Genomic DNA, 21695 nt, shown 5'->3' with positions numbered 1-21695 from the left:
TGTCCTCCCTCCCCCACTGCATCTAGCTCACTCTCTGATTTTGAAGCAGTCACAGAAGAAGAAGTAAGCAGGCTCCTTGCATCTTCTTGCCCAACCACTTACATCAGTGACCCATTTCCGTCACATCTCCTCCAGTCCCTTTCCCCTGCTGTCACCACTCACCTAACTAAAATATTTAACCTCTCTCTCTCTTCTGGTATCTTTCCCTCCTCATTTAAGCATGCCATCATACATCCACTACTTAAAAACCATCCCTCGACCAAAACTGTGCCGCTAACTATAGACCTGTCTCTAATCTTCCCTTCATCTCTAAACTACTGGAACGCCTGGTCCTCTCCTGTCTGATCCGCTATCTCTCTGATAACTCTCTTCTCGACCCTCTCCAATCCGGTTTCCACTCTTTACACTCTACTGAAACTGCCCTCACTAAAGTCTCTAATGATCTGCTAACAGCTAAATCAAATGGTCATTACTCCATGCTAATTCTCTTGGATCTCTCTGCAGCACTCGACACTGTGGATCATCAGCTCCTCCTCAATATGCTCCGTTCCATTGGCCTCAAGGACACGGTTCTCTCCTGGTTCTCCTCCTATCTCTCTGACCGCTCCTTTACTGTATCTATTGCCGGTTCCTCCTCCTCTCACCTTCCCCTTACTGTTGGGGTTCCTCAAGGATCGGTTCTAGGCCCCCTCCTCTTCTCCTTGTACATTGCCCCTATTGGTCAAACAATCAGTAGATTTGGTTTCCAGTACCATCTCTATGCTGATGACACCCAATTATACGCTTCTTCTCCTGACATCACGCCAGCCTTTCTAGAAAACGCCTGCGATTGTCTAAACGCTGTGTCTAACATCATGTCCTCACTATATCTGAAACTGAACCTGTCAAAGACTGAACTCCTTGTGTTTCCTCCCTCTACTAATGCACCTATACCCGACACTGCCATTTCCGTGTGTGGCTCCACTATTACTCCCCAGCAACATGCCCGCTGTCTTGGAGGTCATACTTGATTCCGAGCTTTCCTTTGCCCCCCACATTCGATCACTGGCTCGCTCTTGTCATCTGCACCTCAAAAACATTTCTAGAATTCGACCTTTTCTTACTTTTGAGTCTGCAAAAACTCTTACTGTTTCTCTTATTCATTCTTGTCTCGACTATTGTAACTCTCTTCTAATCGGTCTCCCTCTTACCAAACTCTCCCCCCTCCAATCTGTCTTGAATGCTGCAGCCAGGATCATATTCCTCACCAATCGTTACACCGATGCCTCTACCTTGTGCCAGTCATTACACTGGCTACCCATCCACTCCAGAATCCAGTATAAACTTATTACCCTCACCCACAAAGCCCTCCATGGCTCAGCACCACCCTACATCTCCTCCCTTGTTTCAGTATACCACCCTACTCGTGCCCTCCGTTCTGCTGATGACCTGAGATTAGCATCCTCAATATTCACAACCTCCCACTCCCGTCTCCAAGACTTTACACGTGCTGTGCCAATTCTTTGGAATGCACTTCCCAGGTCAATACGATTAGTCCCCAATCCCCACAATTTTAAGCGTGCCCTGAAAACACATTTATTCAGACTGGCCTATCGCCTCAACACATTAACCTAATCTATCCCTGTGTGACACAGCCAAAAGTTTTACCATAACCAGGTTCCCCGCATCATGTTCCCACATGCTTTATGCATCCATTAGCCCTCTGCGTCTGTACTGTTACACACTTAACATTATGGCTGGTCCATACAATCAGGGCAACTGTTACCACCCACCTTTCGTGTCTACCTCTTTCCTCATAGATTGTAAGCTTGCGAGCAGGGCCCTCATTCCTCTTGGTATCTGTTATGATCTATGTGATTATTGTTATGCTGTAATGTCTATTGTCTGTACAAATCCCCTCCGAAATGTAAAGTGCTGCGGAATATGTCGGCGTTATAGAAATAAAATGTATTATTATTATTATTATTATTATTATTATTAATCGTGTACAGTGATTTTATCAAAACTTCATTAAGCAGCCCAGTAAGTGACACATCGCTGGAATCAGGGTCTCTGTCTTTACATTATACGGTTCTTACATTAGGTGGAAAAAATCTGGTGACAGATTCCCTTTAAGGCCTTTCATAGACAGATTTTGTGCAAGCCACTCCCAGAGGTGCCCTGGACTTAACCCTTTAATTTCTAGCTAGGAACCTATACTTACAACTGGGTCTCCCGGATTGCGTCTACGGAGTAGCTTCTTGCCGGTTGAGCCTTTCTTTAATATTGGTGCCTTGTTGTTAGAGACCTATCTTTCTTTTGAAGCTGTAATTGTGGAAAAGCTTCTTTTAAATGAAAAGATGAGACCTTTTAATGACACAATTCTGATTAGCGATGGGGATCCATCTGCTTATCAATGTATACAGCTTCCATGTAACTCATAAGTGCTGTATAAACAATGTATGCGCTGAGCTCCCCCTAGTGGCAGATGCTGGTAGTCAGAAATGTATAATTTTCCTGGTCATGTTGAGATGAACACCGGAAGCAGCTTATTGTTTCGTGAGTATTCTTTTCCCTGTTTTGGTAACGAGACTCTTAACCGTGTCAGTAATGTGAGATGTTCGCAGTCAAGGGTCTGTTTACGTGCCCTATTTTCAACCTTGGCACCCCATGTCATACACACACCAGTGATATCTCCCCCAATCTGCATGTGCTCCTCACAATGGTTTTAGTTTATGTCATTGTTCTCTCCATTAATGCCATCCCACCTCAGATGGTTTTGGTATGTACTTGATACACTGTATTGTGCTTGCAGTGTATTGTTTCCTGTGTGTGGAGTGATACCTATATAGACACATTGTTGACCCTCCGAACGCTGCAGGCATGTGTATAATGTAGAGCGGAACACCAGCCGAATGGCGATTGTAGAAGACTGTCTACATTATAACTGTGGCACACTGTCCGTTCCTATTCAAAGTCAATATTTCCTATAAAGGGGACTTGTCAGCGGGTCAAAAGTCACCAGTTTTTGCTCATATTTTATTCCAGCTTCTCTCTCGAGTATTCCGCCGTTTTATATTTTCAAATCCGCCACACCGTTCCAAAGATATAGAACATTTTATTTTGTGCTAAGGGGCGTGGCTAACAGTGTCATTATGCAGAGTAGTCTAAAGACCCGCCCCAGAGGATCCTGTGAACCACTCTCCTGTATAAAACGACCCATATCTTTGAAACCGTAAGGCAGATTAAAGAAAAAAACAACTACCGTATTAGGAGGAGCAGTGGGAATAAAGTAGGGGTGAGATCTAGTAACTTTAGACCTGATGACGGCTCCTCTTTAGGTGTTATATCGTGCGTGTATCATGTGTTTACTATGAGAACCTTTACACTATAGGTATAACAGATTGCACAAGACTTCAGACCGATGATTTCAGCTCCCATTGACTTATTCTAGCTGTGCAACTACAACCCTCAGCTTGTTTTTGTCTAAGGACAGTTGAAGTAAATCAAGTAAAAGTAGTGATTAAAATAAAAATACACAAAGTTGAAAAGCTCAATACTGTACTAAGCAGATACCGTTTTCTCAACTGTGGAGAAGATGGAAAAAAAATCTCTCCATCTTCTCCTTTGTGTCAGTTCTTGAAAATCAGACTGCACTCAGATGTCATCCGAGTGCAGTCCAATGTTTTGCTGCACGGACTCGTTGACTTGCATGGCTGGGTGTGATCCGTATATCAGACCAAACTTGTGCATGCTGTGATTTTTTTTTTTTTTTCCTCTGACCGGCTCTTCCCGAGGAAGCAATCCGACATGTGCACGGCCCCATAGACTAATATTGGTCCGAGTGCGATCTGATGTTTTGTCGGATTGCATTCGGACCGAAAATATGGCCACGTGCAATTCAATGCACTGGGACATAATGGTGGGAATGGAAATGGATTTTGATGTGATGTCTGCTCCGAAAAAAAATGTTGACTAATGTATTAATTTTGCTTGTCTATCAAAACATTGAGCGGGAGTAATAAACTGGATTGGCACTTTTTGTGAATTTCATGACGGTATTATGTGGGTACTACACGGAAATATTATTTAAAAACTGTATGGCGAAGGAATAGGTAGCATCAAAATATGTTTTACATGTAGAGACACACACTTTACTACTGTCCTGTCTGCCGGAAATGGGTTTGTGCACACATTTTTTTTTAGGCGAATTCCGCCTGGAACCCACCTGAAAAAGCACTACGAAAACATAAAAAAAAGAATGAACATATACACCGGAATTGCAAAAAACAACTTCCCTCACTTCTTTTAACCGCATCAGGCTTCGAAAGCCATTGGCCAAAACCATTATTCTGGCAAAGTTCCGCTTGGATGGAAACTGCCACTATTTTATATATATATATATATATATATATATCATGTAAAAAAAAAAGATGCTGGCAGCAAAAGACAGAGCCATTATTTGCCTGGAGTGTCTTCTGCTTAAGAAACGATGCAGGCACGCCGGGGCTTAAAAAACATTGTGTGCACATGCCCTAAGGAAAAGTTTTACTCAAGTTCTGAACTTTGTGCACTAGTCCTGCTTGAAAATTGTGTCCATATGCAATCTGTCACACAGAAGGGCGGCACGTCGGCCAAAAATATGTCAAATCAACTCCAGACCTTTTATCTGCTTAATTGAGAATGGCATAACGATGGGATTGCCCAAACCTGTCCATGAAATAGCCTTGGAGTCAATTGTCCAATTACTTTTGGTCCCTTTAAAAACAGGGTGGCACATGATAAGGTGCTGAAACTCCTAAACCCTTCATCCAATGTTAATGTGGATACCCTCAAATCAAAGCTGAAAGTCTGAACTTCAACTGCATCTGAATGGTTTGGTTTAAAATTCATTGTTGTCTCTGTCCAAATATATATGGACCTAACTGTAGGCGTGAACTTAGCCTAATAGCAAAACATGGTTGGTGTCATTGATGGCTTTTGCTCATCAGTTATGGGAAACCAGTTACTTATAGAAGTAATAATGTGCCATATATGGCTGTATTGGAGCTTGCCCCCCGATAAATATGATACCTTTTTTGTAGAGATCTGATGTGCCAGTCATGAGAATTCTCCTGAAGAAGACTGGAAGTGCACTGGGGGTGTGTCCATTGCTGTAGGCCGCTTCTTCACAGGGGTTAGTGACACGCCCACTGTGCTCTAACAGTCGAATTTGCATATGATTTCTACACTAGATTTCTCATGACAGGCAAATCAGATCTCTAGAATAAAGGTATCGTTGTTATTGGGGGACAAGCTCTTATCCAGCTATACCACTACTTTCATCTTTCATATGTAAAAATGCGCTGACAGTCCCCCTTTAAGGATATCGTTACGAATATCTTATAACTTTTTGTAGGACGCTCTTAAAATTTGCCGTTTTAAACTTCTACAGTGTTATTGTTGCATGTGTTTGAGGGCCTGTGGTGGTTGTGATACAAATGACTTTACTACATACATGGAGAATAGATACCCTAGTTGGTTGAAGGGCCGGACGCCTCTTTTGTAGGGTTATCGCGCCAAAAAGAAAAGGATCCAAAATTGCCATCATTTGTCAAGGGAAAATCGACACTGTCGGCTGAGCCTACCAATATTGTCAGCTGCCAGAGGGGGGAGGAGATCTATTCTGCCCAATGGGTGCTCCAGCAGCATGGATCAGTAACAGCAGTGGGATGTTATTGCAAAGTATTTTTATTTATGTTAATAAAAATGTATAAATTCCTTTTAAAACAGCTTTTAACAGCCTTACAGGACGTTTGTTATGAAATGACTGGATCTGTTGAGCATGCCGTAGACATAAGATATCGGACCGCAGCAAAAACAATCTGAAAACACAAGTGGATAAATGCATCAGCGAGTTGTATTCGGATGCAACCGGTTCTCTTTTTGATTGCACACAAGTAATTTTTGTGTTTTTTTTCCCTGTTCTTTTTTATTGGCAGCGGAAGTTCAGAGTGAAATTGAGCGAATCTTTGAACTAGCCAGAACGTTGCAGCTCGTAGTCCTAGATGCCGACACCATAAACCATCCAACGCAACTTGGCAAAACCTCCCTAGCTCCCATTATAGTTTATGTCAAGATTTCTTCTCCGAAGGTAAGCCCATGGCTTTCTTACAAAGATATACATGTAAGTGTACTCCGATCATACACAGACATTATAGGGCCGCGTCGCAAAACTCAATATTTCCCTACACCATCAATGAAAACTACAAAAATTGTATTAACGTTATATTCTATCTTTGCAGTAGTGATAACTCATAAGTTTTTCATCCATAGAACTGCACATGCCCCCATCAATTCACACAATCCTAGAACGAAATGCTAGAACTTTGGCTGCACGCAGCCACCACTAGGGGGAGCTCACTACACATGGTTTGAATTAGCTACTACCGACCTCAATATCGCCTGTAAAACATCCATCCAATGAGATCCTCATAGTGTAGGCAGCCAAAAAATGTGACTGCCTGACGGGAAGCAGGAGAACCAATTCAGCGGTGGACTTCCTCTTAGCACATGCCGCAATGCAGTCACGTGGTCTGCCCCTATGGGAGGTGCACCACTGCTGCCAATAAGTATGGAATACGTTGGTTCCAAAAAAGTTTTTTTTTTAACACGATTGGATGATATAGAAAAGTCTACATATTGTAATCACAGTTTAAGGGATATTTTCAGCTCAGACATCTGTGTCAGATAGATGAGGGTGACACCTTTTATACCAACACTGGGTGCCACATTTCACTCTGGAGTACCTAAGGATATTCTCAGGATTGAAAGTTCATGATCGTTGAAGGTATGACCATTGGGACCCCCACCGATTCTAAGAAGTGGGAATCTGATGAGCCCCCCCCATGAATAGAGCAGTGGTCGATCAAGCTCCGTTCTTAATAAGAAAGTGCCGAAGAGCAGCCGAACGCAACAGCCGGCAACATTCCGATTAATGGAGAGGCAGTGCGCATAAGCAACCTCCACTCCATTCAGTTGGGGATCATCAGAGACCCGGTTCTCCGAATCAGTGGGGCCCACCTGTCGGACCCCTAGTAATCAGGAAGTTATCTTTCAAACTTGAGTATACCCCTTTAAGCATGCTCGTTCGGATTTTTTTCTTAATTCCTATAGAAATAAATCCCATAGAAATGTATGGAGAAAGCCTTGCATGGGGGTGCTGGTTCCAGAATTGGGAACCCAATCGATCAGACCTTTATTGCATATCCTGTGGACATGCCGCAATAACTGAGAAGGGAATACTCACTTATCTGTACAAGTTTTCAATTTTGGATGGATTTGTTTTCACATTTTGTCGAGTATTTTTTTCAGATATATTTGTTTAATCGGTTCTTAATTTATTATTTTTTTTTATCTTCTTTTCCAGGTTTTACAGAGGTTGATAAAATCAAGAGGAAAATCTCAGGCTAAACATCTAAATGTCCAAATGGTGGCGGCTGACAAACTAGCGCAGTGTCCTCCAGTAAGTTTTCCATTTGATGTCATCTCCTCCTCCTTTCCTTTTCTTTTTTGTTTTTTAAGATCATCGGAGCTTGAGAACGAAAACATAGATCCTGGAGATTACGGACAAGAATTTTACTGCAAGATTATCACTAAACGATTAGTTTCAGGAGGTGGTGGAAGTTCTTTTGTCTTTTTATTTGTATTATGTTCTCGGTTTAGTGTTCCTTTTGTTCTGTTGCTTCACATGACTTCGATTTGAACGGCTGTACAGTCACTTTACAACAGGGCACCTTTAAAGGGGTTGTTTCATCATTGCAGTGCAGGAGCACACCGCTCCCTTGCCTGCCGGCTTCCTGCTTCTTAGGAGCGGTGTGCTCCTGAGTGACAGTTTGGACCAGCAGCATCAGAGCACCACCGGCCTGAACCTTGTGCTACTTGGCTTCTGCAAAGATGCCCGCTCCTATTTGGTAACACCCAGCTGTCAATTTATTTTTACATTTCCAGGACTCTCAAGGGTGTTCAGCGATCAGCAGAATGAAGGCCGCCCATGGCCTGCAACTGCAACCTCCATATCTAAGTGTCAGAGCCTGGTACTGCAGACCACCAGCACTCACTGACACCCCAGTAGACCTCAGTGGCCGGTCGTACAGTTGGTGTCTGTAAGGCATCATGTAAATGTTTTTTCCATGGCAAACAAAAGAAATTATGATAAAAAGGGGTTAACTAGCATTAGGTATCCAACCACCATGCAAATGGGGTCCTCGAGTTCCTCTGCTCTGAGATCCGTCAACCAAAAGCAACTTAAGGAGCAGATTAATTTAGCAATGGTGATTTTACCTTGTAATTGTCCTTATGTCTGGGCCTCGTCTCCTGTGGGTTGAGGTCTGGGTTCAGTCTCATGAATATCTGAGCTGGTAACGAGCTGTGTGTAGGCGGCAGCTTCTCTGTGTCCTGGGAGAGCCGCCAGTATGATACAGGATTATATAGTAAACCAATATGAATCATTTACACAGGAGGTCAACTGGTACAAAGGCAAATTTTTTTTTTTTGTACTTCTTATTTACATACAGTACAGTCATGGCCAAAAGTATTGGCACTCTTGACATTTGTCCTAAAAATGAAGTGTTATTCCCAAAAAATGATTGCAATTACACAATTCCTGTATGTGTTGTGGCTTTAGAACAGACATGCAGGCGCGGAGATTCGAACATATTATTCAAGCACGCCAAAGTCACTCAGTTAGCATCTGAGCATGCTCAGATAACACCTTATCCAAGCACATTTGCTCATCACTAATGTTTTGTTGTACACATGTTTATTTCCTTTGTTTATATTGGAACAACACAAAAAAGAGAAAAAATGGCAAATTGGACATCATTTCACACAAACCTCCAAAAATTGTGGGTAAATGACTTTGTTACAAGCATGTGATGCTTGTTCAAACTTAGCTGTGGCAAGTAACAGGTGTGGGCAATATGAAAATCACACCTGAAACCAGAAAAAGAGGGGAGATGTTGACTCAATCTTTGCATTGTGTGTCTGTGTGTGCCACACTAAGCATGGAGAACAGAAAGAGGAGAAGAGAATTGTCTGAGGACGTGAGAACCAAAATTGTTGAAAAAAATCAACAATCTCAAGGTTACAAGTCCATCTCCAGATATCTTTATGTTACTTTGTCCACAATGCAAAGCAAAATCAAGAAGTTTACATTGCACTGTAGCTAATCTCCCTGGACATGGACGGCAAAGAAATATATTTGAAAGGTTGCAACGCAGGATAGTGCGGATGGTTGATAAGCAGTCCAATCAAGTTTCAAAGAAATTCAAGCTGTCCTGCAGGTTCAGGGTGCATCAGTGTCAGCTCATATTATCTTTGGACATTTGAATGAATTTGAATTAAATGAAACACTATGGCAGGAGATCCAGGAGGACCCCACTGCTGACACAGAAACATAAAAAAGCTATACTGCAGTTTGCCACAATGCACGTAAGCCAAAATGCTTCTGGGAAGATGAGACCAAGATACAGCTTTCTTGTAAAGCACATCATTCTACTGTTTACCGAAAGCAGAATGAGGCCTACAAACAAAAGAACACAGTACCTAAAGTCAAACATAGTGGAGGTTCAAAGATGTTTTAGGGGTGTTCTGATGCCTCTGGCAGTGGGTGACTTGACTATGCAAGGTATCATGAAATCTGAAAATTACCAATGGATTTTGGGTGGCAATGTAGTGCCCAGTGTCAGACAGCTGGGTTTGCATCCTAGGTCATGAGTCGGCCAAGATGGCTGTTGTCCGAATGATCAACTGAAGCATTATTCAGCCGACAACCATCACATCTAATGTACATGGCCGCTTAAAGGGTAGGATTTTCCAGAAAGTGTGAGAGCTACAGTCATTCTCCCTGTTAGGCAGGAGAAAGCACCCAACTTATCTAGTAAAATCCAAATCATGTCCTGATATCAACATTGCCAGTCATTCACAATGCTGGACGTTGAGGGTAAAGTCTCACCTAGCGGTCATCGCAGCCATCAATTTACACTTAGGGCCTGATTCATTATTGCATTTGCGCCTTTCTTTTTCTTGCTTTCTTTTTTTTTTGCCTGTTTTTAATTTTCACAAAACTTTTCTTTAAATTTGCCCTTTTTAAAAATCTATTTTCTGTGCTGTCATTTTTTTGTTTTGTTTTATGTTCTCCATTGTCGTCATGTATCTTTGTTCTTTTCTTTAGGAAATGTTTGATGTTATTTTGGATGAAAACCAACTTGAAGATGCTTGTGAACATCTAGCAGACTATCTAGAGGCTTACTGGAAATCTACCCACCCCCCTAGCAGCAATCCACCAAATGCTCTCATATCTCGGACAGTCACTACAGCAACGCTTCCTGCAACACCCTCCTCGGCCACAAATGCACAGGTAACCTGAGAAAGGCGTGATGTGAACTGGTGTAGTCGAAGACTTCATCTAACGTGTATGGTCATCATGATCTAAAGGTTGGCCAAAGCCTTCAAGTTTGGCAGAACTAAATATTTAAGGCGTATGGGAGTGCCATGCTAGCAAGTCATGGCATATGTCAGGGAATAGAAGGATATGGAATAATGATTTTCTACATGATAGGGACAGGCTAAATACATGTGTGGATTGCCTGTTTGTTAGGGAATTCCCACATGTATTCAGGCTGTCTAGCAGCCGCAAATCATGCAGCTGAGGCGATGAAAACTAAATCTCCGAGCACGCCAAAATACTCGGAGGACACCCGAGCATGCTTGGGAAAATACGAGCAACGAGTATACTCGCTCATCACTAGTCGGGAGCTCCACGGCCGTTCCATACATCACTACTCGAACTTGAGCCATAAAACACTGATGTGTGAATCCGGCCCCAAGCATATAATATTTCCAGATATGATGAGAAAGACAGGTGTCCATCAGGCAGGCAATTCCATTTTAAATCCACAAGCAATTTTCTCATACATAGCTACTATATCAGCGAAAGGTTCACAAGTGACAAGTTTCTGTGGCATCCTTTTTGGGTATACATCCAACTTTTAAAAAAATGTGATAGAATCACTGTTTTCTCTGCTGCAGATCTAGCAGCACTCAGAATGCTGTGCTGTGTGTAACCCCGCCCACACCACTGATTGGCAGCTTTTTGTGTACATAAAGCAGAAAGCTTCCAATCAGTGGTGAGGGCGGAGTTAAACAGAACAGCAGGACAAGAAGGCACGAGACACCTAGTCCTGTAGTGATAATCTCCTACTAATAAAACAATGATTTTATTGAAACTGAAAAACACAGCCTAGTAAATGAGACATCGTTTGCTTCAGGATCTTTTCATCTACATCATGCTGCTCAGATTACTTAGCAAAAACCTGGTGACCGATTCCGTTTAAGAAGGATTGCATTAAAAAAAAAAAACAACGAAACATTTCCGCCTTTTCATTTTTTTATGCTATTTACTGTACAGTTGAAATAACACCTTAACTTCATTCTATAACTTATGAGTGCTATTTATAGGAGAACAAAAAGGAGTAATGGATTCAAATAGTTATAAAAAGTATATAATCATTTTATTAAGTAGCAATCGATATAAACCATATACAAAAAAGCATAATAGCAAAAAGCACAAGACACATAGAGAATGGGGATAAATAACCCATGCGCAAACACCCATACCCATAAAGTGTGACAAAAGTGCAAGCCACACAATGTGGCAACCCATCAAAGGGGAAGGGGTATGCCGGGCAATAGCAACCGCAATGAAAATGGTCTCAAGTGGGGGAAGTTGCGCTGCCAGCAAAAGGCGCTTACCAAGGGGGGGGTGGGCACGGGCACCCAGGGCCGGCCCGAGAGATTACGGCGCCCTAGGCGAAACTATTTTGTTGCGCCCCTACTATTCTTGGCAGTAGATGAAAACTTGGGATATAAATTCAAGGAGCAAAATAAACCACAACAACAATGATCAATTAACTCTCTCCTAACTCTTTAATCTTCTGAGAAGTTGTATAGGACAAATATATACAAAGTAATCAATAACACAAAACAGAAACGACCATAGGTAATAAAAATTTTTGTTTCATTGCCTTTTTTTTTAAAAGGATGACACTAAGTCACCGAGATTAATTTGTTTAGCAACTTCAGATTCTATCGAAATTGTTGCCAACCCAACCAACCTCTCTTGCGTCATATTTGCCCTTAAATATGTACACTTTTCTTTCCATCCCTAAAACTTTTTGCCTTTTGAAAAGATTTTTTATAATTTTTTCTATTTTTTCTCTGGCGCCCTCTTTGGGTCGGCGCCTAGTTCGCCTGTACGTTCGGGCCGGCCCTGCGGGCACCCAGAGAGAGGATAAAACGTCCCCGACGCGCGTTTTGCGTCCACACCTGATCGCTTTCTCAAGGGGAGTGGGGTATAAGAGGCTGAATAGGACCTTTAGTCACGTGATCAGTCACGTGTTGCTAGCGAGCCAATCCAACCAGTGCAAGCGGCGCATGTTACCGCAAGGTCCTGCATGAGTCAGCGGGTGTCAGGTATCCAGACGCACACACAGGGAAAGTGTGGATGCATGAAGACGCCCGGGCCCAATGAAGGACACAAGGGGACAGCGTGCATGCGCACTACCGTGGATGGCAAGTGCAAATAGATGCATTATAATATAGAAATAAATACATGCAGCACATAATCCAGTAAATATCAGGAATGTACATAAGTGGTAAATAATTAAGTGGACGATACATACAGTGACATATAATACTTAATTAGATGAAATGCTAGATGTATAATAAATCATTTCTTCAGCACAAATGAATAGAATATAATAATTCATCAAATAAGAAGCCAAGTACATGACAAACATTTCTTCATTCAGCGCAGATAAAGGTGACTAGACAAGTCTCATATCCCAATGGTCCCAGTCGGCTCAAATAGACCCCACAGAGTAAATGACAATAATGACGATTAAAAAAGCCTAAATGGAAAAAGAAAAAATAAAAGGATTAAAAACAAGAAAATATATCCTCTGAAATGGATGTGTACAAGACGGATGCAATTCAAATAAGATTTACAAAAAAGTTATGAATGCTGCGATATCGAATTTGTACAGTTTTTTTTTGTTTTAGTGCTTTTTAATCATGCTTTTAATGGGCTGGTTTCACACTTGCGTTTTTTTGCGCTGTTATTTAGCGCTAAAAAACGCATGCGTTTTTTCCCCTATATTTTGCATGGGATGCGCTTATGTGCACTCACCTATGCGTTTGTATGCGTTTTTGTGCGCATGCGTTTTTCTGCAGTGTGCGCTCGGGCGCACAAAATGCAACTTGTTGCATTTTTTGTGCATCCGACTTGCCCCCAAAAAATGCATGCGCACGCTATGCGTTTTTTTTACAGCAAGACACCCATTGTAAGTCTATGGGTGCGCATACGTGCTCATGTATGCGTTTTTTTGCGCATGCGTTTTTTTGTTGTACATTGGTTAGACAATGGTTATGGTAAGGGTTAGGGTGAATTAGGGTTAGTAGAGTCAGGGGTTAGGGTTAGTTAGGGGTTAGGGTTTGGGTTAGGTTAGGGTTAAGGGGTAGGGTTAGGGGTTAGTAGGGTTAGGGTTAGGTTAAGGGTTAGGGGTTAGGGTTAGTTAGGGTTTAGGGTTAGGAGTTAGGGTTAGTAGAGTCAGGGGTTAGGGTTAGTACTACTAACCCTAACCCCTAACCCTAATAATATCTTGATTTTTTTTGGTGAGGACAATGTTGAAAAAAACGCAAACGCACTAAAAACGCTGCGTTTTTTTCCTGCATATGCTTGAAAAAAACGCAGCGGTTGTATGCGTTTTTTCCATGCGTTTTTGTACGCAAAAAACGCGCAGCAAAAAAAAAACGCAAGTGTGAAAGTAGCCTTACAGCTTTTTTTTATCACCGTTGTTTTTTTTACAGAGATGAGTTATAGTTTTATGGACATCATTTTGTGGTACATATAATTTACTGGCTAAATAAAAAAAAATTCTGCAATCTATTAACTACCGAATGTTTCTAAATTTGCAGACCTGGTCGAACTTATTAGGGAACTTTGGCAGCTGTAGGCCCATCGGCACATTTCAGAGGTAGCTGATATTCTGACAGAGGGAGCTTTCTCCCTCTGTCAAACCTCTTTAGAGGCAAAAGTCTAAATTGATCATAGCATCTAAGGGGGTAAACTGACAGTATGGGACTTCTATCTCATCACAGTTATTGTGGCTGGAGCCTGACAATAAAGGGGATAATATATCTATAATACAATATGTAATGGAGTTAATAAATATGGATATTTATGGAGGACTGTTATGGACGGATGCAATTCTATAGGTTCCATATTAGGACATTTGTACAACACGGAGCCATGATATAGCCATGTGTTAGGGCTTATGTATCGAGGTCTCTTGTGTCCTAGTTAAAGGTTTAGACTGGGGTCAGACTTGTGAGTACAATGTGAGAAACTCGCGCATCGATACCCGGGCACTGCCGCCGGCACTCGGACCGGAGTGTGCGGCTACGTGTATTTCTATGCAGCCGCACACTCCGGTCTCGAGTGCCAGCGGCAGTGCCCGGGTATCGATGCGCGAGTTTCTCACATTGTACTCGCAATTCTGGAGCCGGCCATAATGATATGGACTGGAAATACTTCCAATATTCAGGATTTTTCTAAGCTACATTGTATTTTTGATTCTTTTTAGGGCTCTCAGGCAGAACAGAAAAATGATCCTCCAGCGCCTGAAAGAACCGGATCCGTGGAAGAGGAAGCTCCTCCCGAAGAGAAAGTGACGAGAAAGTCTCAGCATCGATCTTCCTCCTCCGCGCAGCACCACCACCACAATCATCGAAGTGGAGTAAGCAGAGGCCTGTCCAGACAGGACACGTTTGACAATGAGACACAGGACACCAGAGACTCCGTTTACTTAGAGCCAAAGGATGACTTCTCTTCTGAGCATGCCGATCCTCAGGAATCCCACCGGGATCACAATCACAGAGACGAATCGCACGGAGGCGGTAGCGAACATAGACACAAAGAGTCTCGACATCGGACAAACGAGCAGGACAGGGAGCAGGACCACAACGAATGCAACAAACCCCGCAGTCGCCACAAATCGAGAGAACGGCACGGCGAAAGGGGCGGAGAGGTTTCCAGGAAACGCAACGACAATGAGTGGAACCGGGAGGTTTACATCCGTCAGTAACTTTCGACACCTTTCCTATGTGTTGACTGTTTTTATTTTTTATTTTTTTCCCAATCTTGTGCAAATTGTTTTGAATCCAATGTTGTAAAACATCTAGCGCCCCTTCTGTATTTTCTATATTTTTCTTCTTTTTTTTTCTACTTTTTTTTTCTTTTTGGCTTTAGCCTAGGATAATTCTTTTCACTTTGACTTGCCATGGTTCCTCGACTACTCTGTTACCTGACCATGTGTTTAGCCGTTTTCTGTGACAACCACTTGAATGCTGTACGTTGCCATCAAGATATTGTTGCTGTTCTAAAGCAAGTGATGATGTTTTGTATCCTCCTATTTTTTTAGAAGAAACCTATTGCCGGCATAAAAAAAATGGTGATTTCACGTTATTTTTTCTTTTTTTTTTCTCCTTCCATACGTGTTCCACTTTTGCACTGTTAGATCTCTATATTAATAATCTGTTGTGGCTGCAGAAGTGATATCAGACTTGTGAAGAGACTACTAAAACTTTGCATTTATTTTTGTATTTTTGGAATGCACCCACCTACTTTGAATGTTGTTTTCCAAGCCACTATTTATTTTATATGTCATTTTCTTTTTTTGTTTTCGGCCTCCCGTCGTCTTTGTTTTGAGAGCAGAGTTAAATATTGCCTTATACTCACGATGTTTCAGATGAATTTTCTATGTAACGTTTCTCTACGTTGGGTATGTTTTTTTGTTGTTTTCTTAGCCCTGCATGGTTAATCGTTCGACTGTACGGCGTTGTACGTTTTTACATCATGCTTTAATAGTCAGTGACTGGAATTAGCATGGAGAAATAATGGTTAGGACTCTTTCAATTGATCGATAGGTAGAAAAAAAAACAAAACTATGTGAATCGACTGCTTTACTGGTGATCAACCTAAACAGAAAAGTGGTTGATTTATCGATAGTTAGGTCATCATTTTAATATTATTTGTATGTAATTTATTTTCTTGCAGAACCACTGATGTAAAGAGGCAATTCCAAAGGTTAAAGGAATCTGTCAGTAAGATCAACTCTCCCAAACCACACATATGGGCCTCTGGTATTTAAAAATTAAATCCTTTGACACCTTTATTTCTTCTAACTGTTGCTGCACTCTTAAGAAATGATCTTTTAATTCATATAAATGAGGCATTAAGTGTTCTGGGCGTGACAAGAGCACTTCCCAGGCTTCAACATTGCGAGATTGTTTTCCCACCCAGCACTAGCCTCTTTAGCGAGATTGATAGCTCACTGTCTGATTTAATTGCCTGGCGCCTAATGTTAGGGCAGTTTCACACGTCAGTGTCTCCGGTACGTGTAGTGACAGTTTTCTCACGTACTGGATAGCTCTGGTACCGGAATTATCTGGACGTGTGAAACTGCCAATACACAGTGAGTTATAAAAATCAAGATAAAGAAGCTGGTGCTGGATGAGGAAACATCCTGTGAAGGAAAAAAGCTCTGGAAGTGCTATCTCATGCCCAGAGCACTTAATATCTGATTATTTATGAATTAAAATGCTAAGTGCTCTGGGCATGATATAGCACTTCCCAAGACTATGCCACTTGAATTTATTCCTCCACGCAGCCTTTATTTTGATTGATAGCTCACTGCCTGTGTGATTTCAGGTGCCAGGTAAGGAAACAACCTTGGTAGGCAGAGGCTCAGGAAGTGCTCTGTTACGCCCACTTAATTTATACGAATTGAAACGATAGTTACTCAGGAATGCACCAACCTATAAAAAATATGCCCATATATGAGATTTGCGGGGCAGGATTGATCTTACTGATAGGTTCCCTATAATGCAGGCATAAAAATGGTCTGATCCCGGAGACTTTTTCATAAGGGGTAGTCAAGATTAGAAAAGGAAAGTCTAGCTTTATACGTAGAAACAGCGCCACTTTTTTCCAGTGGCCGTGTCTGGTATTACAGCCCAGCCTTATACAAATCAATAAATAAGACCTGAAAAACCAGACATTGCCCATAAAAAGTGCTGATTTGGGCCAAAAATCCAGACCTTCTATTTATTTATTTTACTCCCTTATATAGCGCCATTAATTCCACAGCGCTTTATAGACTTTTTTTTTTCATTATTATTATTTTGGACGCCTATTCTAACATTTTTGTGGGTGTAACTGAAATATATAATTTTTGCTGCCTGTAAAGTCCAATGCACTCTGGACGTAAAAATCCCCGATGACTAATCTGTAAGTAACGCACACACGGATCGCCAGATTATTGGGGTCAAAGTTGAAATTCTTCACCTTTTCGTAAGTGACGGGAAATGTGGAATATGAGACTGCCCCTTGCATACAATGGAGGCAGTCAATTTGTCATCAGCGGGGGTTCAGACTTGGCAGTTACATCCAGGGCCCAACGGCGACTCAGCCACATCAGTGCAAACCAGTACTCTAAGCGATGTGGGATAATTTTTGGACCGTAGAATAGTTTTCATGAAGGGCTTGAGAGATCAAGTTACGACTTGTGTCATGAGACCATGGATGCCATCAGGCTAGATCAAAGTTTACACCTCTGAGCCACAAGGATAAGCATCAGTACTGCGATCCTGTGCCATAAAAGTACTTTGGCTAAAATAATGGGGAACTGCATTACTCGTATAAGAAGTTATGTCATGTGGTAAAGGAGTTTCCTGAGCTCCAACAAGCTTCAACACATTCCCAATGGCTACCACCAGCCGTATATGACTTTTAGTAGGTTTTTCACCATTGGCTAATTTGCTTTCTATTGGTGTCCATTAATGATGAGCGAATGTGCTCAGAGGTGTTATCTCAGCATGCTCAGGTGCTAACCAAGTGACTTTGGCGTGCTCTAATAATATGTCCGAGTCCCTGCGGCTGCATGTCTCGCTGCTGTTCGACAGATCCAACACATGCAGGGATTACCTAATTACCTAACAAACAGACAAATCACTGCATGTGTTGCGGCAGTCTAACAGCCATGAGACATGCAGCCGCGGGGACTAGAACATATTATTCGAGCACGCCACATAATTTGGTGTCTTATTAAAGAGAAATCCCCATTTTTCTTAATATGTAAATGAGCTATTAAGATCTATGGGTGGGACATAGATCTCCCTGAGAATCTGCCTCCAAAGCTTACCAGTGCAAGACATGTAGATAAGGAGAGCAGACTGTCAATCATTATATGTCTCACACTGGTAACACCCCCTTTCATTTAAAATAAGCTCCGGAGGCAGATTCTCTAGGAGAGCTTTGTCCGGCCCATAGATCTTAACAGCTCATTTACATATTAAGGAAAACAATTTATTTCTCTGGAATAAGTCATCCTATGGCGGATATCAAGGTATCATTTTATTCAACTTTCTATGACCTTCAAACCCATATAGACGGCTTGCGAGAGTTGATCCTACAGCCGGATGCCCTTTAAGGAGGCCAAAGCAGAGAACAGCTAAAAAGCCTTCAATTTGGAGGGCTAGGGGTATCTGTGCATAATAAAAACAGTTCATTAAATACAGGGGGCACCATGTAATGCTTCATATTTCCTGCGGGGGCACTGTAGGAAATTCAAATACACTTATTGTTAGGTTGTCTTAAAGGTTGCAGCGCTTTGCTGGAACCGCCCAGCAGCAGATAACATTGTGATTAACAAATGTGCAGGTTTTTCTTGCAAAGCACATAACCCCTATAATTATAATGCAAAACAAATGTACAGACGGGAAATCATAGGGAAGGCTATACGCTCATTTCTTCCCTGTAAACCACCTGTATCTTGTTTGCAGATTATAGGTGGGTACTACTAATAGTGGGTAGATATATGCAAGCAAAGATGCTTCAGATGCTGAAACCTTAACTCTCTGGAAGTCTTGGGGCGGCCATGCAGGGAGTTGTAGTTTCACCCCAGCTGTAGATCTATAGATTGCCTTGGTTAGTGTATTTGAAATCAGAGCTAAGAAAGCATCTTAAAAGGAAATCATCAGGTTTTTTGCTATGTAAACTGAGCACAGCATGATGTAGAGGCCGATACTCTGATTCCAGCGATGTGTCACTTACTGGGCTGTGTGTTGCAGTTTCAATAAAATGAACAGGAGATTATCACTGCAGGACTAGTTGTCTCATGCCATGTAGTCCTCATTACTCTGTATAATCCCGCCTCCACCAATGAATGACAGCTCTCTGCCAATCAGTGTTGTGGGCGGGATTATACAAAGCTCAGCATTCAGTGAACTGGTAGATCTGCAGCAGAGAAAATAAGATTTTTTTTTTTTCACAACTACAGCAGCAAGCAGCCCAGTGACACATCGCTGGAATCAGGATCTCAGGCCCTACTTAATGCTGCTCTAGATTACACAGCAAAAAACTGGGGATAGATTCCCTTTAAATATATATTCATCCTCGAAATTCCTAGCAAGCGGCTGATTTTTGGTACCACAGTACATAAAAAAATGCTTCTAATGCAATTCCCCCAACATTTTAGCTAAAATAGCGGTGAATTGGATCCACAACTCCCAGATCTCTTTATTGATTCAATGCCCAAACTTGGAATTCCCCCCCCCAAAAAAAAAACAAAAACCGCTAGCGCTACAACACGGCTTTATCAGCAGTAAATTTCTCCTGTAAACCTCCAAATCTTTAATAAACCCATCAGAAGTCATCCACGTACCTGTACATATATACAGAAAATACCTATATTTATATTTGTGATATTTAAGAGAAAATACTAGGCTGAAATATACACTCGCACCGGTGAGTATTATCATTGCCAAGCAGCATTTTCATTGTAACCACTAAATTATAAAGTTCTGAAATTCCATTTTTTGGGGTTGACGATCACACACTTGGGTAAAAATGTTTTGTGTTTTTTTTGGTTTTTTTTTGTGTGATTTTTTTTTTTCAATGAAAAAAAAAAAGATTTAAATATAAGCTTTGTTGATTACTGTATATGCATCATTGTGGGAAGTATCTTTATTTTCAAGAATCCTATTTGTAAGCATTTGTATATACTTCAAAATGGCCTTTGTAGATATTGGACTGTAGGTTTCTCCGTAGACATGTCGGACTGTTAATTGGATTTATTTATTTATTATGCTATATTACACAATGGTGGCTGTGAAAAAAAAAATACAAAACAAAACAAAAAAAAACATGTTATTATTAACATGTACGAATCTACAACAAACAAGAGAATGATGTTACAATAAATCTAGTGTTTTTATTCTATTCTTCACGTCAAAAGCAGATATCAAGTCACATTCTTTTAACTTGGCGTCTGACTAATTTGTTTTTTGCTTAGCACAGAACTGTAACAAAATGTGGACTATCAATGCACTGTCTATGGCTGGATGAAGAGTGAGTTAACTGAGAAACCGCCAGTAAGCTCATCGTGATAGTAGAGTTTAGAAATGCTATCTTCCTAGGAGAACAAATCTAAGCAGGGAGAATTTACCATATTCTTAGTTAATGGCAGATTTTGCTTTAACATTTTATAAGTTTTTAGATATTTTTCTCATAATAATTTAAAAACTCAACTCCAGTACCAATGATGCCAGACTAAAGAATTCTTGCTGAATATAAATGTTTATACATACAGTATATAGATATATACCTGCCGAACAAGACCCCCCTATAACAGCAAACAGCAAAAAGCAGCCGACAGCACAACGGAGGATTGGATGCCAGTTCAAAGGTTCATGGACCCAAATGAACAATAGTCCAAAATAAGGAAGAGGAACAGCATCCGGTCTGGGTGAAAAATTGTATCAAAAATTTATTCTGCCAGTATAAAATACAACGTTTCGGCCATATTGTGGCCTTTTTCAAGTATACTTGAAAAAGGCCACAATATGGCCGAAACGTTGTATTTTATACTGGCAGAATAAATTTTTGATACAATTTTTCACCCAGACCGGATGCTGTTCCTCTTCCTTATTCCCCCTATAACAGCAATCTGGATGTGTAGTCTGGAGCCCCCTATACAGTGGGTACAGAAAGTATTCAGACCCCTTTAAATTTTTCACTCTTTTTTTCATTGCAGCCATTTGATAAATTCAAAAAAGTTCATTTTTTTCTCAGTAATGTACACTCTGCACCCCATCTTGACTGAAAAAAACAGAAATGTAGAAATTTTTGCAAATTTATTAAAAAAGAAAAACTGAAATATCACATGGTCATAAGTATTCAGACCCTTTGCTCAGACACTCATGTTTAAGTCATATGCTGTCCATTCCCTTGTGATCCTCCTTGAGATGGTTCTACTCCTTCATTGGAGTCCAGCTGTGTTTAATTAAACGGATAGGACTTGATTTGTAAAGGCGCACACCTGTCTATATAAGACCTCACAGCGCATGTCAGACCAAATGAGAATCATGAGGTCTAAGGAACTGGCCCAGGAGCTCAGAGACAGAATTGTGGCAAGGCACAGATCTGGCCAAGGTTACAAAAGAATTTCTGCAGTACTCAAGATTCCTAAGAGCACAGTGGCCTCCATAATCCTTAATGGAAGAAGTTTGGGACCAGCAGAAATCATCTTAGACCTGGCCATCCAGCCAAACTGAGC

The 21695-nt window shown here is 41.3% G+C and overlaps 1 protein-coding gene across 7 annotated transcripts in view; it reads left to right on the top strand.

Moving 5' to 3' along the window:
- The window catches only part of CACNB2 (calcium voltage-gated channel auxiliary subunit beta 2), a 383897-nt gene extending 363523 nt beyond the window's left edge, over positions 1–20374 (top strand). For all 7 annotated transcript variants that reach the window (XM_073581859.1, XM_073581856.1, XM_073581860.1 and 4 more), the window contains 4 exons: positions 5961–6112; positions 7388–7483; positions 10193–10378; positions 14664–20374. In XM_073581859.1, the coding sequence (XP_073437960.1) occupies positions 5961–6112; positions 7388–7483; positions 10193–10378; positions 14664–15164 (935 nt within the window). In that variant the 3' untranslated portion in view covers positions 15165–20374. The remainder of the gene's footprint in view (positions 1–5960; positions 6113–7387; positions 7484–10192; positions 10379–14663) is intronic.
- Positions 20375–21695: the final 1321 nt, after the last annotated feature.

This window comes from Dendrobates tinctorius, unplaced genomic scaffold (genome assembly GCF_039654945.1).
Source record: "Dendrobates tinctorius isolate UK_male_01 unplaced genomic scaffold, ASM3965494v1 ptg000070l, whole genome shotgun sequence".
NCBI classification, from domain to species: domain Eukaryota; kingdom Metazoa; phylum Chordata; class Amphibia; order Anura; family Dendrobatidae; genus Dendrobates; species Dendrobates tinctorius.
The sequence above is the reverse complement of the archived record's forward strand: the minus strand, read 5'-3'. Positions and strand labels throughout refer to the sequence as shown.